The sequence below is a fragment of the Protobothrops mucrosquamatus genome, unplaced genomic scaffold, assembly GCF_001527695.2.
Source record: "Protobothrops mucrosquamatus isolate PMUCROS unplaced genomic scaffold, P.Mucros_1.0 scaffold39, whole genome shotgun sequence".
In the NCBI taxonomy this organism is placed as follows: domain Eukaryota; kingdom Metazoa; phylum Chordata; class Lepidosauria; order Squamata; family Viperidae; genus Protobothrops; species Protobothrops mucrosquamatus.
In genome coordinates, this window is record NW_015386421.1 from 2,018,006 (window position 1) to 2,033,538 (window position 15,533).

The 15,533-nt window shown below is 36.6% G+C and overlaps 1 protein-coding gene across 7 annotated transcripts in view; it reads right to left on the reverse strand.

Annotated features, from left to right (window-relative positions):
- Nucleotides 1–355: 355 nt before the first annotated feature.
- Nucleotides 356–15,533, reverse strand: part of ST3GAL3 (ST3 beta-galactoside alpha-2,3-sialyltransferase 3) — a 168,056-nt gene continuing 152,878 nt past the window's right edge. For 4 of the 7 annotated variants that reach the window (XM_015811356.1, XM_015811358.1, XM_015811357.1 and 1 more), the window contains 2 exons: nucleotides 14,070–14,216; nucleotides 356–445 (listed from right to left, as the gene is read on the reverse strand). In XM_015811356.1, coding sequence (XP_015666842.1) covers nucleotides 356–445; nucleotides 14,070–14,216 — 237 coding nt within the window. The remainder of the gene's footprint in view (nucleotides 446–14,069; nucleotides 14,217–15,533) is intronic. The other 3 variants (XM_015811361.1, XM_015811360.1, XM_015811359.1) reach the window with 1 other exon arrangement.

Genomic DNA, 15,533 nt, shown 5'->3' on the forward strand with positions numbered 1-15,533 from the left:
CTACTAAAAAAAAAAAAATAATGCCTTATACATTCAAACACTGCTGCCACTGGCCTGGCTCCTGTTCCCACTTGGCACACATTTATTTTGTTTCACAAGCCTATTTTTCTTCTCTCCGCCGATGTTTTATCTCTGGCAAAACATCCTCTTGCAGTTCCAAATGAGGGCCCGGCCCTCTTAAACCAAAAGCTGCTGTTCTCCTGCTGGCCCTGGCATAGGCAGACAAAGCAAGCCAGGGAGAGGATCCAAGGGCATCTCTAAGAAGCTGGGATTCTTGCTATACACCTCTTGCTGCCCTTGCCCTTAGCTGGATACACCTGGCTGTGCTCTCTGGCACAGTTGCTGAGCTTTTTCTTCAGATTCCACTGGTGAGGTCTGTGATTACTCGAGCTTTTACCAGTTTACGCAGGAATTCCTTCTCTCGCTGGATGTTGTGTGTCCAGGACTAGAGGGGGAAGAGAGAGGGGAAGAGAGAGGGGTAAAGGAAGAAGAAGAGAGAAAAAAGAATCACACTCTTCAAGTGGTATACATAACCCTCTCAGCATACAGTCCAAGTCAAGAGGTTGCCCTGGACAAGTCTTCCATCAGATAGACCCAAAAACCAATTATTCACATTTCTGATCACGGTACAAATTTCTTCCTCTCTACATATATACATGCACACAAACATGGTACACATAGGTGCCAGAGGAATTAACTACCTTAATAAATCTAAGACAGCCTTTACCAACCTGATGTGCTAGAGACTATCGTTCTCATAATTTTCACTCAAAATATCAGTTGCTTGATGGCTGGGTGTGATGAGAAGTTAGTCTACTGTATCTGAGAAGTAAAAGATTAGGGAAGGCTGGTCTAGAAACAGCTTGATAAAATATTTTAGCTAACGGGGGTACATGCATCAGGTCATATATTATACATTATATAATATTTGAAATACTAGTTACCTTGTTTCTACAGGATAGCTTTAAAATGAAAAAATGCAATTTGCCCTTCAGTATGTGAGTGGGAAGGAGTGCCGTATTTTGTTCTGCATTTGATATTATGCAGAAAGGAATGAACTGAATTGAAAGAACTGATATAATTTAAGTGTAGATATTTAAGGTGAGAATATGAAATTGTGATCACTTTCAGAGCTATCAACAGCTACTTTTGTTTATAGAAATTAATTGCAGAACTTGGCTTTTATAAGAAAACATTCATATAAAGAAATTAAAGTATCTGTATCTTCTTGATTCTTCCTGTATAAAAATATTGAGTCGTTTTGTAAAGAATGTTTCAGCGTACACCCTGTTTCCCATCTCATTTATCATATGGAGTGCTGCACTCCTTTCTTCATGCATTTCAAGGTTTCTGGTACAGATTCATGTTGTAGGAAAAGAAATCACATCAAAGCCTTCAGCCATGGAAATTCCCGAACAACTGCTTAGGCAAGATAGGATATAATGCCTGCCCATTGATATGTCAGGTTTTGTCACTGATGGACAAGCAAAGGAAGATGCAGAGCACAGAAACAGCCCTGAATAGTAGGAGGAGAGGGAATAAATAGCAGTGGAAGAGAAATGAGAAAGAAACCATGTCTGCTGGGCGCACATTGAAAAAGAAATTGGAGAGACGGTGAGTACTGTGCATTCAGAGTTAGGGAAAAGAAGTTTAAAACTTAATTTGTAGCCTCGAAAACCTTTTAAGTTATTGTAGTGAAGTTTTTATAGGGTTACTCAATTTGGACTGCAAAAATTCAGTTGACTACTAAACAGCAGTTGCCATCTGATGCAATAGTCTAATTTTTCATCATTTCGTTACGATTTCTTGACAAATCTAATTTTCTCTATGAATTAGGAGCTTGACCTCCAAATCTACTAATACAAAAAATCGGATTCAAAAGAACTCATTCCAACAATTTCAGGGAGTACCTGTTGGAAGAAATATAAAGATCTTTCCTAGAATTTAATACTTTAAACTTGCTTTAGTTGTTTATTTATGCAGGGTAGCCTAGATGCTTCTCATTTCCTACAAGCTTGATCCAAAGATGTTTGGACTGATTAGTCCAAACTCCATAACTGTATCTTTAAATAGATGAAACAGAAATCTTCATCCATTTTATTTATAAAGTATACAAAGTATGTAAATGTGGCTAATAGTCCCTGATCCCCAGACCTTCTTTCCTGATCTTGAGCTTCTTCTCATGCCCTTAATAGTCTTCTTTATTCCACATATGTTTCCAACTACTGTAAACTTTCATTTATAGAAACAACTAATAGACATTTATGAATATTCTCCCTTAGAAGAAAGAATGAAAGGAAATTACCCCCAAACTAAGCAAATAATTTTCCCCAAGTGGCTCAAATCTTTACCATTTACGTTTTTTTTACCAATTTTACCAATTTCTGCATTTGCACCCCTAAATCTTGCTTTAGCTAATGACTATATCTTCACAAGTAATCTCATTAACTTCTTTGGGGATACTAGAAAGCAAACAGAAACTGATCATGAGAATGCTAGAAGCATTGCATCTAATAGGTTAATCATGCAGAATATTTCAGACATGGTTAATATGGGGCCATGAAGACAAGTTAATCAGTATCTCGTGCCATGGCTGGCAGAGAGTAGCAATAAAGGCAGAGCTTGACCACCAGGATAAATGCTGAATTCTCTGGAAGATTAAAAAAATCACCTAAATTCATTTGGGGGGGGTAAACCTGTCTGAGATACCAATTATAACACTTGGAAAGTGTTAAAATCTAGGCAAGTTTCTGAGATAAGCTTTTTGGACTTAGGCTTCAGTTGTTTTCAATCAGTATCTAGATTCAAATGTTGTAGAAACAGATATTTTGCCTTAGATTTACCTTTTTTTAAAAAAATACTGTTCTTTCATTAAATCTCCTGTGCCCCAGCAGTTTGGTATCATCATATTTTTATGAATATATAGTTAAAAATCTGGCTACTGTTACAAAGATTCTAATCAAATACAGAGCAGGGAAAAGAAATGGGGGGGGGAACCTACTATGCCACTATTCAATTGTAGCAAAGCTATTAATTTTGAGGCCAAATGCCTGCTGCTATATGTATAATTAAATGGTACTATTGCAAAGGGTGAAGAAATTCCCAAAGAGAGACTGAAATAGACAGGCATTTTGTTCAATTGATAACAGACTGACAGCTGGAAAGTGAATGCCAAGCAATTTCTAATAGACACTGGGACCAAGTTTAGAAAAGTTGCATACAACAATTATCATTATCCATAGGTCCTTCAGCTTCCATGTCACATCCATTGCATTGCCGGCTGCAGAAATGTTTCTTTCCTGCTATTGTAAACTAAAAACAGCCATCTCTTCTCTGCATTATGCATCAGTGGCACATTGCCTAACAACCGCTAGTTACTAGGTCCATTTTAAGACAGAAGACTGGATGGCTCTGTCACACCTGTATTCCCTGAAGGGCTGGCTATGTGGGATGCCAGGCTATTAAAAGCAAAACCAAAGCATGACTTTGGAGCAAACACTCACCATTGCAAATAAATGCAACTGATACTTTGGTTCCTGAAAATGTTCCCAGCTTTTGTAAAGCCCTAGCAATCCAGATGGAAAAGAGCAACTCAGTCTCCAACACAAACTAAAGATTGCCATTTCTAGTAAAAACAACAGTTTATTGAAAATGATAAACATGACTAATGAACCAAATGAAATTGCCCTTTGGGAAAACCAAACACGACATAGTGAAAATGGACAAATGGCAGTTCTTTACAAAGGAAACCAGCAATCAAAAGCTTTTCAAACATTTCTTGGTTATTGATATTATATGTGCATTTGGTAATCTGTGTCCTGCTATTGAATTCAAGGCCCTGAATACAATACACATAATACTCCATCTTCTCCTATTTTCTCCACAACAATCATCCTAAAAGAGAATGATTGGCCCAAAGTCACCCAACCATCTTTCATGCCTAAGGCAGGACTAGAACTCTTTTTCCTTATTTCTAGGCCAGCACCTTTACCATTACACTAAACTGGCTCATACCCATGAATAATTGTCCCAGATTCCCTTAACTCAATGATGTCATGTTCAATATTACTGTTCTTTTCCATTATGCTCTTACTGCACCGGATGGACTCTAGACAGGGCAAAAGATATTGTGATGACAATGTCCTGACTACCCTTTTCTTTATCCAAAGAACACAAATTCAAAACTGCTGTGGAACAGCCACAGCTCTCTTGTTGCAAAGATAATATCCCCAGTTATTATTATTGTCCTTGGACCCTGAAGCAACACATGTAGCCTCTCTCCCCTTCGTTTTTCCCTGCCTTCCAAACTCTCATTTTCTGAGGGACTCTGAGCTGCTCTTAGTTTCACAACAAACTTTCTGATAAATCTGAAGAGAGGACAGAAAGAAGAAATTTGTGTTTCTTCCAACAAAAATGTTCCACATGGTGCAAAACCTTTTTTTTTGTCTCCAGGGATCAAGACAGAATTTCTGCAGAATTACAGTATTGATTGGGCGGCCTGATATTTTGCTCCATCAGGACTAACAGGAACATCAGGAAAAGGTAGAAAGCAACTCCACAAAACCAAAGATGAAGCATATTCTGTAGAATACCAGGTGAATCTAGAGGAAAGGCAGAAGTAGCATACATGTGATTTTAATCACTTTTAGTATTTTTGTATATGCAACCTAGAAAAATATGGGAATTAATAAAATATTTTCTTGATAACCCTTATAAAATCTATATATTTTTGATAATCTTGATATGTTCATTGATTAAAAAGAAAATACATACAATATACAAAGATAGCCCCACTAGCCAACAGAAAAGAAATATAAGGAAATCCCAGTCTTTATATTTATCTAGCCAACTCAAATGTCACAAAAATGTGCAAGCTTTTATATCTCTAAATCTTTAAGAGATGGGGAGAGGGAAATAAAACAACCTAACTTGATCCTGAAGCCATGAAAATTGTATAACTCTAATGATAAGATATGGTGAAAGACTCAGAAATTTAAATGATGCTCTATTGGTACTGAAATAGTTTCATCCAGGACATATCTAGGGCTGCTGAGAAGAAAAAAATAAAACACGATTGATACCCAAATTTTGAAAATGTAAAATTCAGATGTTATTTTAACATCCTTTCACTCTTAGACACGGTATGCAGATTCTTCAACTACTGAAAAACATTACAGAAAAATTAATCATTTCTAAGACAATGTTCTATTAAATCACAATAAATACCACGGATAGTTTTATCCACCATAGAATCTGTCAAATCTCATTTTTAAGCAACAGAAATAAAAATATATGGGAATGCCTTGTGATAGCAATTTCAGCCATTTTACTATTGTAGGAGAAAGAAAAAAAAGTTTTCTAAATAATTTTTCCACATAATGTCTGGCTTCATGCACTTCTTTATGTCCCATACTTTTTCTTTTTAAAGCTAAAATCCCCAAATATCATAATCTCTCTTTATAGGAAAGTTATTCTAGTTGCCAATTTTTTTTTCATATTGCCCATTCCTACTGGCTGTTGTCCTGCTTATTTCTCACATCAGCCACATTCCTCACCCACATTTTTTGGACTCTAATCATCCTGTATGATGAATACTTGAAATGTTTAAACTATTTCTAAAACCTCTGGTTAGCCTAATAAAGGTATTGCTCTAAGGAATTTTTCTTTCATGGAAAAGATAATACTGTTTTTTTTTAAGGAGTGTTTGGAAGACACTGAAACCTATTAAGTAACAAGATCCTATTCAGAAGAAGCATGATCTTGCACAAAGTACACTGGCTTTATATTATTTGAAAGACAATTCTCTCCCACAACTAATCCTACCTAATTTGACCTTGACTGACATTTGTTATATAGTAGAGTTGAATTGAGCTTGACTCCTAGTGCAAAGTTCTTGGGAGTTTTAAATAATTGAGTTTTGTATTTTTCCAGCATGTTCTTTTAACATCTCAATCTAATCCTAACCCTGGAATTCCCCATTGGTTCTGTATCCAAGGATTAGCCAGGGCTAACCCTGCTGAGCTTTTGAGGTCAGCTAACTGCTCAGGCATCTTTGTGCAGGATAACAGTTTAAATTACTACCCTTGATAATATATAGATTGTGTATTTATTTTATTTAAAACATATGTTAATAGATTCATGCTTTGAATTTCTATTACAGAAGTTCTAAAGGTAGCTTTTAGCAATAAAACAAATAAATAACATAATGCTAAAAGCAATAAAGTCAAAACCAAAATTAATATAGTTCTGTCATTTTTCTACCTAGACAGGGATCTGTGCTCTCACAAATTAAGTAAATAGTAATATTTTATTTCCAAAATAATCATTTTCTTGCTTTTCCTCCCAGCAAAGCTTTGGGGGATCCCCAATCCAATTCAACATCACTTCTATACTCATCAAGACCTAAGTTTTGTGCAGACATTGTTTGAATAATAGCCATATTTTTCTCTCCTTTTCTGAATGTTAACTAACTTGTGTGAAAAAGAGTTTTTGCAAACCCCAAAAAAGCTTATAAGTGATTATTTTTTTTATGATTCAGTTGGTCAAATAAAAACATTTGACTTTTCTGTGGCTGTTACACATTATTATACTGTATACAACAACTATTGCCTTGTATGCTCAAATTCACTCCAGGTAAAATTCCTGAATTCAATGCATGAGTGACTTGATTGGCACAGAATGAAAGTTGTTGTTGTTTTCACAAGGCATTTTTTCCACTCCTTAAGTAAAACATAGATGTGACAGCTTTAGCCTATTCATTCTCTCATCGTTACGATGATGTGAAAAGTATACTTTGCTGTTTTAATATGCATAAACAAGAATGGTAGGTTTGCTCACATTGCTTAATTATCATCCTGCTCTTTCATGCTGCCAAGGACTAAACAGACTATTCTAGCAGCCATGCCCTGTTGTTACTAGGGTGGCACGTCACTCAACAGAAATAATAATGTTAGGATGGTCTGAGGCTTTGAACAAATCTTTAGCTACAACATCTGCCATCTCAATCCTCTACCACTTTTGTTCCTTGCGTCTTCCTTCTGTTGGCATTGATTAAAGTGGAGGAAGCAGGCAGGGGTCTAGAAATTCTGCTTGATATTGTTCTTAAGACACTATTTTTTTTCTTTTCATTTTGGTATGGAAGTTTAAGCAATTCAAATAACAAAGAGTCTTGTGGTATCTTACAAACAAGACAACAAGTTATTATGGAATAGGCTTTCATTGTGTAGGGTCCACTTCATCTAATGCGTAAGCAGCTTAGAAATCTTTTAATCTCTTAGCTGCTGTTCTGCCTCTTCCTTCCAGGGAATGTTTATCTAATTGCTCAAATTCTTTCATTATCTGGTTTAAATGCTGCAGTATAAATGGATCACAACTCTTTGCATCTTCCAGTTATAATGAACTCTTTGCTGTTCACTTCTGCTATTTCAGTTACATTCTGGCCACAAAAGTAAACACAGTTAAATTTATCCTAATTCTTACAGCCAGTAAAATCACTATCCCTTTAGAAACCTGAACCTCTGTAGGAAAATATTGTCAACATTAATTTTGAAAACTCTTATCCATTTCAGTTGCTGTTCTAAGGAGTGCTGACCATGGCCATAAACTTCATATTATTAAAGTGCATAGAAAATGAAGCTGAACTAGTAATGCAGAAGGAAATATATTAGAAAGTGATATCTCAGGACTGAGATTCCGGAGAAGGAAATAAAAATTATTTACAATTAATTTATAATTAATTTACAATTAATAGTTGCATAGTTAAGATGTAATTTATTTGAATTCTCTAATGCTGTGCAAAGCATTATTTATCTTTTTTTCAGAGACAACAGAACTGTCATCAGATACTGAGAAACAATATGAGGAATCAGAAAGACAACATGAAGACAGTAGGTAGAACCAGTACTGAAAAGATTTCACTTTAATTATTAGAATGCCTCTGGGGAAAGCCCTGTTTTTAAAACATTATCAGATCTTGCTTTTTAGTCCACAGTTTTCTCTGAAAGAACAAAGGCAAGTTATTTTCTTCAAAAAACAGTTCAAAGATTTGATCTACATACTACAGTGGAATGGTGATGATGACAACGTACATCAAGTTAGCATTCTTAGTAATTACATAGATTTTCTCTAAGATGATTTGTCTACAACTGGTCCTTGAGGCCTTCTAATGTATGCCTATTGACACTCTGAGTCCATCCACCTAGCTTTCTCTTTCCTCCTACCTTTCCGGCATTCTAGACTTCTCAAGAATTGATTTTTTTCTATGATCCATTTGTTTGTTTTCTTGTCTATCCAGGACCTTCTCAGGAGTCTTCACACAGAAGTCAAAAGCTGCAATGCTTTTTCTATCCTTCTTCAAACTCAAACTTGAATATAACAGGAAAAACAATTGCATCTAAACAAATCTAATTTTTTTCAAGGCCCTCATGGCTTCTCTAAGTGTTAGTTTATGACATTTTCTTTACACGTAGTTTTGAAATTATGACAATTAGTTCAGTGACTATTCAGAATTACTGCGGTGCTGAATGAATGGTACTTTCACCTGATCTCCAAAGTTACAGCTGTACAGTGGCCCAGTAGTCATCTCTTCAAAATTTAGATGCATGGCATCCTACCTGCATTTACAACTGCAGGGAACTTTAATCCCCCTATCCAGCTTTCTGCCCCTAGTTCTGCATTTTTGGCACCCTGCGCTCTACTGCCTCTACTACCCCCAGATCACAGCTTCACTGTCTTCTTGCTCCAAGCATCCCTGGCCCTTCAAGAGACAGTTGCTGGCCATGTGAGGCCTTCTTTTCAAGTACAAATGAGTTTCCTCACAAGACTTCCGGAAGAAGGCCTTGTGTGGCAGCAGCTGCCTCAAGAATATTCACAATGCTACTACACTACATTTATGAAAAAAGGACTAGGATGTCGATAGGATAGGATAGGAAGGATAGGATAGGATACTTTATTTGGTCAAGTGTTTTTAGATACACAAGGAATTAGTTTCTAATGCAGAAGCATATACACTGTATATGCAAAGCAACAGAGTAATAATTATCATCATTATAATAATACCAATAAGAAAGGGTAGTAAAGAAGATAAGGTACACTATAGTCATACAACATGGGTAAATATACACAGATATTAGACAGTACTGTGAGAGTTAAGATGTTTAGCAGAGTGATACCATAAGGGAACAAACTGTCCCTTGTCTAGTTCAGTGATGGCAAACCTTTTAGAGACCGAGTGCCCAAACTGCACTCGTCGGGTGCCGGGTGAGTGTGGCCCATTGGTTGGGTGTGGCCCATTGGGTGGATGTGGCCCATTGGGTGGGAGTGGCTGCGGTGGTAACAGCAGACTGGGTGGGACTAAAAAGTTCAATCAATCAATTCCAACTTTGCAAGATCTCTTTTTTTCCGTGAGAAGTTGAAATTGACTGATTGATTGAACCTTTTTTTTTTGCACATGGCGGCAGAGGCCTAAAGCGAAAAGGTTTTATAAAACCCAGCTGAAGGCCTAGGACTGGGGCGACAGCACACGTGCCCACAGAGAGGGCTCTGAGTGCCGCCTCTGGCACCCGTGCCATAGGTTCGCCACCACTGGTCTAGTTGTTTTGTCATGCAGTGCCCCATAGCAACATACTGATGGAAAGAGTTGAAACAGTTTACATGTGAGGGATCTGTAGATATTTTCTCAGCCCTCCTTCTGACCCAATCAATATACAGGTCTTCTATGGAAGGCAGGCTGATTGCAGTTGTTCTTTCTATAGTCCAACTATCTGACGGAGTCTGTATCTGTTCTGTTTGGTTGCTGTACCAAACCAGACAGTTATAGAAGTACAAATGACAGACTGAATAATTCTTCTATAAAACTGTATCAACAGCTCCTGGGGCAGTCTGAATTTCCTGAGTTGATGCAGGAAACGCATTCTTTGGTGTGCCTTTTTAATTATGGTTCTAATGTTGGGTGTCCATTTTAAATCCTGGAGGATTATAGAATCCAAAAACTTGAAGGACACTACATCAGTTTATTCATGAGTAATCTCAATAAACTGTATGTGTTTTCCTTCTCCATGTGCAATCTGTAAGATACTGCGTTGTGAGCATTTTTTGGCCTTCACATAGTACAAACGTCAAATAATAGAATCCAGTAGCAGGAAAAAGCATTTATTTCTATTCTGTACTAAAATTATATCACCCACATCTTTGTAGAGGAGGGGCCATCTCCACCCAGCTGGAAACAAATGCAATTAATTAGCTTTATGTGTATTCAGAAGAAATTCCCTAGAGATGAGTCATTGGGTTTTTAAAGGGTGTCCAGGGATATGTCAAGTAGACATTGCGTGTAAATCAATGACACACCTTGTGTTAGGGAACACACGCTGTAGCCTGCAGGTCTGTTCCTTCTAAGACTTAGCACAATAGAACGGCTGGTTGATGGACATTCCCAAAGAGTCTCCTATGAATAAATACACATACACTTGGAACAACATCAGGAAGAGAGTTTCTATTTATTTTTTCTGTGTAAAACAAAGAGAATTCGGGGAGGGGCTGTTTTACCTTCTTGAAACAAAGACTAGGACTTAACAGGGGGTGGGAAGACATTGTTCTACCTGTTTTATGTAGGCAAACTATCCCCTTTCTGATTTGGTTATTCCATTGATTTAATAAATTACTAAGGCACCTAGATCTATTTTCTGCTACTTTTTGTACAAAAAAATTTAAGTAACATGCTATGTCTAAGTAACATGCTATGTCTAAGACATATCTCAGAATGCCCCCCTCTCCATCTCTACCCCCCCATCTTTCTTCCATATATAGCTGCCTTTCCTACATAAACAGGTTCAGTCCTGTTTAGAGGCAGGGAAGACTTTAGCAAAGTTTAGTTCTATTTTTAAAATAATTTAGACTTAGCATTATCAGCAATCCAAATTTAAAAGTGACTCTAAACCAATGTCTTTACCATTAGTTTAAAGTTGGCTAGTTTCACAGCTAAAACTAAAGTATTATACAGATCATAATCTAACAGTTATTTTCTTCTATTACCCAGGAAGACACAAATATACTTTTTGGCTTATGGTGCAATCAGGTCTGTGATAGCTGGGTTGCAAAACTCCAGATGGTAGCACAAAATGACAGCAAAAAGATTTTTAACCCCCTTAATGCTTGGCTGTCATCAAGGCATTCACTGAAGATTGATGACCCAGGTAGCTTTATGTGTGCTGGGCTTTGCTAGACTCCATTCTTCTAACAAAGCAATTCAGAAAAGTCACTTTATCCAATGGTTCTTTTAGGTTTCACACTGTCACACCTATCTTCCTGGTGAATCCCAAAGACTGATTGCTAAAAAGTAGAATTTTTAACTCCAATTAAATTGCTTAAGGTTTTAATACATGTGTAACTATTAACCCTGAATAGAAATAATAGAAGTAAACCAATACACCCTCCTAAGATTTCCCTCACCTTTATGTGTCCCTAAGTTATGATGGTTAATTTTCTGCTCTCTTTCTTGATGCCATCATACTTCTAAAACTTGTACATATCTGGCTAAGTATTACTATCCAAAAATTTTAGCACAAACAAAAATGGCTGTTTATAACAAATAGTGGAATGAGACATCTTGTCAGTAGGAACCGTGTAACATGAAACTTATGGATTTTCTTCATGTAAAGAAAAGTAGAATTATGGTTATCAGCTTGTTCATATCAAAGGATTCAAATGGTTTTCCAAAGTGCAGGGAAATTGGGAAAATATGTGCCCCTTCGTTGTGGAGCACTAATGATTAATTTTTTTACCTCTTTTCTTATCATTTGTGCAAGCTATTGATTTTGGAGTATCATCTGCAGATTTCAAGCAAATCTCATTTTACTTTTCTGGGAGAAGGAGAAAATGATAAAGGCAGATTATTATCCTTTTTACCTTTCAAATTAAATTCCAGGTGACTACCAATAAGAATCATTAATATTAAAAAGAAACAACAAAACACAGATGCAATTTTCTCATGTAGTTAGTTCAACATGGAAAAGATTGAAGAATAAATTATGGAGAGTTGCAAGCAGATGGTTCTCCTAACATTAGAAGTGAAACCTAAGAGAACTTGTGGCTCAGAAGTGAAGATCAATCTTGTCCCCAAATAGCAGGTAATGTGAAAAGGCAACCTACGTGGAATGGATTGTGAGGAATTCATTCTTCATGCTAAAATGCTAGCTTAATAAAAAAAAATCCTTAGGGGAAGAAGATAAAAGATACAAAATAAAGACTGGCCTGTATTTGTTTTCATAATGGTTTTCATACTATGGTGAACAGCTCCTCCACTGTAGACACTGCTGGTTCAGTAAACTTTAGAGATGAAGCCTCTTGATGTCTTTATCTTTAAGAGTTTGATTTCTCCAAGGATTCTGTCCACTTCCTCAGGATTCAGGCAAAACTATTCCCAGATATCAGTTCATGCCTTTACCTCAGCACCTCTCACTAATGTTATCTATAAAGTGCCCTGCTAACAGTTCACACAATTCGTCTGACTGATCTTTCCCTAAAAGAATAGAAGTCATTGTAAAAAGGGTCGATGGAAGCCACTCTCCAGATGCAATAGGGCTAAAAAGGTAATTCTACTTTGCTGCTGTTATCATGAAAGTGTAGATCCAAGTTTGAGGTTGTCCCCATATCTAGATGGATTTGCTTTTCATTTTTTGCCAACATTGATCTAGGCCAGTAGTTCTTAACCTTTTTGAATGAATCGCCCCCTTGAGCCAATGAGGAAGTTGTCATCGCCCCCCTCCCCCAACATAACCTCTCAGTCACAACATAGGAAATAATTCTTCAATTTACGCAAACCCTTTTTTTTGTTTTCTTTAAAATTGTCATCAGGACATATCGATGCAAATCATTTATTTCAAGTCTTTTCCCCATATCTCCCATATTCTGGCCAATGGCGCACCACTGTATGGGTAGAGGCTGCTGCGCAACACGCATGAAGATAAGCGATGTGTATTCACATATGTATGGTGTTCTGTACTGAAGCTAGCTGGAGGAACATTTGAAAACACAATTCAATCCGCTAATAGCGAGCGACCTGATGTTTTTCTACGACAGATATACAGCCATTCACTGTACAAAAAAGTCTCAAAAGTGTCCCCCAAACTTCTCACTCCATCGCCCCCATATTGCCCCCTTTTCATTCCTTCACCCCCACATCGCCCCTTTTCGTTCCATCGCCCCCCTGAAAAACGAAATCACCCCCTGGGGGGCAATATCGCCCAGGTTAAGAACCACTGGTCTAGGCAACTCCTCTAGTGACTCTTGGGCAGCTCCTTAAATAAACAAGGAGGCCGCAGGATTGGCATAGAGAGCTGTTGTAAATTATTTTATCATATGCAAGATTCTGTATGGTTATTATTTTATGCAAAACATTGATTTTACAGATTCTTAAAGTATGTGCATGCCTATTGATCAATATATCTTTGTAGTCTTATTTTTTTCCCAAAGGACTTCAGAAAATGTAGCTTTGTTTAGGATTTCCAATAAAAATTATTCACATCCCTGCAAAACTGTAACCTTTAGCTTTGTTCTTGGTAAGCCTGTTAAAAATGATTTAAAAGCAATTTGAGTCCCTGTTCAAGATACAACTGAATTAATAATAATCAAGTGAAGGGAATGCAGCATAGCCAACCTTGTTAAGTGTCTCATTTAATTCTTTAAACCCTGTTTTTCTTACTGTTTTCGTCACAGCTATTCAGGAAATGTAACCTGCAGGCAGCTATGTGAAATAAACTATGTTATTTGCTTGAATCCTTAGAAGTACAATGAATCAGCAACTGTTGAACTTGCTTGTGTACTTTGTAAAGAAAACTAATAATTTTATAATATTATTTTGTTTCATTTTAAGAAGCCTGCGGAATCAAGCCAAGAGCAATCCACCAACCTATTTCCAAAAATAGGCAGTTCATACCTGATAGGCGCAAATAAAAAATATGAAGATAAGATATCCTTTGTCTCCTAGAATTCAAAGGTTTTTGTTTAACTTCTGAATATAGATTAAACTTAACATAGGTATGTAGGCAATAAATTCTAAACCCCAAATTCTTTACCTCTTTGATGGCAGACATCTTGATGTTCTCATAGTAATGTAGTGGTGCATTGGGAGAGTTCATGTCATAACCAAATCCAGCTACAGCTACTTCATCACAATTATGGAGCACCATGGTAATTGCTACACTTCCCAGAGTAGGAATATTCTGTGGAGGAGAGGGGAATGAAGCAAAACACAAACAATTAAGATTTTGTCTTCTTAAGTGCCAATCTGTGAACAGATCCCAAGTGGGAAATGCAGTGGGACTACTACATCTAGAGATAATATTTTGAGGAACCAATCTAAAGCTCTATTCCAACACAGTGCTAACGTGAATTACGTACCAGAATATGAAGTAAGATTTCATGGTGATCGATAATAGGATAGGAATGCAATGCAGAATGCAGAGGAAGAAAGAGGAAAAGGAAATATATCAACTGTAATAGCTATATAAAAAGTGATAATACATAATTTATGTATATGTTTGTTTTGTTTTTCCTTTTTATGCACATTTTTGTGTAGTCTAGTTCTGTTTTGCTTTTGTATTACTTTTTCTTTTCCCTTTTTTGGAGTTTGTTTTTTAATGTTTTGAATAAAACAAAATTTGAAAATGAAGAAAAAAAGTGAGGTATCGGTGAATAGTTCCATAATTATCAAAGTCAAAGTTCAAAAATCACATTTCTGATAAGTGCTGATAGATAGATAGATAGATAGATAGATAGATAGATAGATAGATAGATAGATAGATAGATAGATAGATAGATAGATAGATAACCTTTGTCATTTTTTTTACTGTGGGCACAACGGCACACATCAAAAATGAAATTTAGTTGCCTATTTTTGGAGAGGCAGTACTGGATTTGAATGTTCCTGCTGGGTAGCTCTTTCTAGCAAGGACTAGTGTATTAAAATTAGTCTCAGATCACCAATATACCGTTAGCATAGTTCTTTTAATATATATGAAAGAAAACCAAGGATGTTTCCTCTTATTCCTCAAATATTTAGCAATCAGTAATTCTAGTAGGGTAGAGGTCTATAGAGATTCTCAATCATCCAGGTCATAGTTGTCCCAAAGATGCTTTTCCACAAGGCAACTGGACTTTCTTGTTTTTCCTTTGAAGACATTTCGCTTCTCATCCAAGGAGCTTGGATGAGAGCCTTGAAGAAGTTTCTGGGATGAGAAGCAAAACATCTTCAAAGGAAAAACAAGAAAGTCCAATTGCCTCATGAAAAAGCATTTTTAGTATGTTTAGTAAGGTAGCTGAGTTTTTAACCTATCATACTAGGTTAAACAGCAATTATTTGTGTATTTGGTTTTTAGTTTGAGTAGCTAAGTTGAGTATCAGAATATATATTATTTTTGTGGGATACATTATCCCTATCAACCAATTGTTTCTTTAAGGGTGCAGAATAGAGGAAGTACCGTATTTTCCAGCGTATAAGACTGGGCGTATAAGACGACCCCCAACTTTTCCAGTTAAAA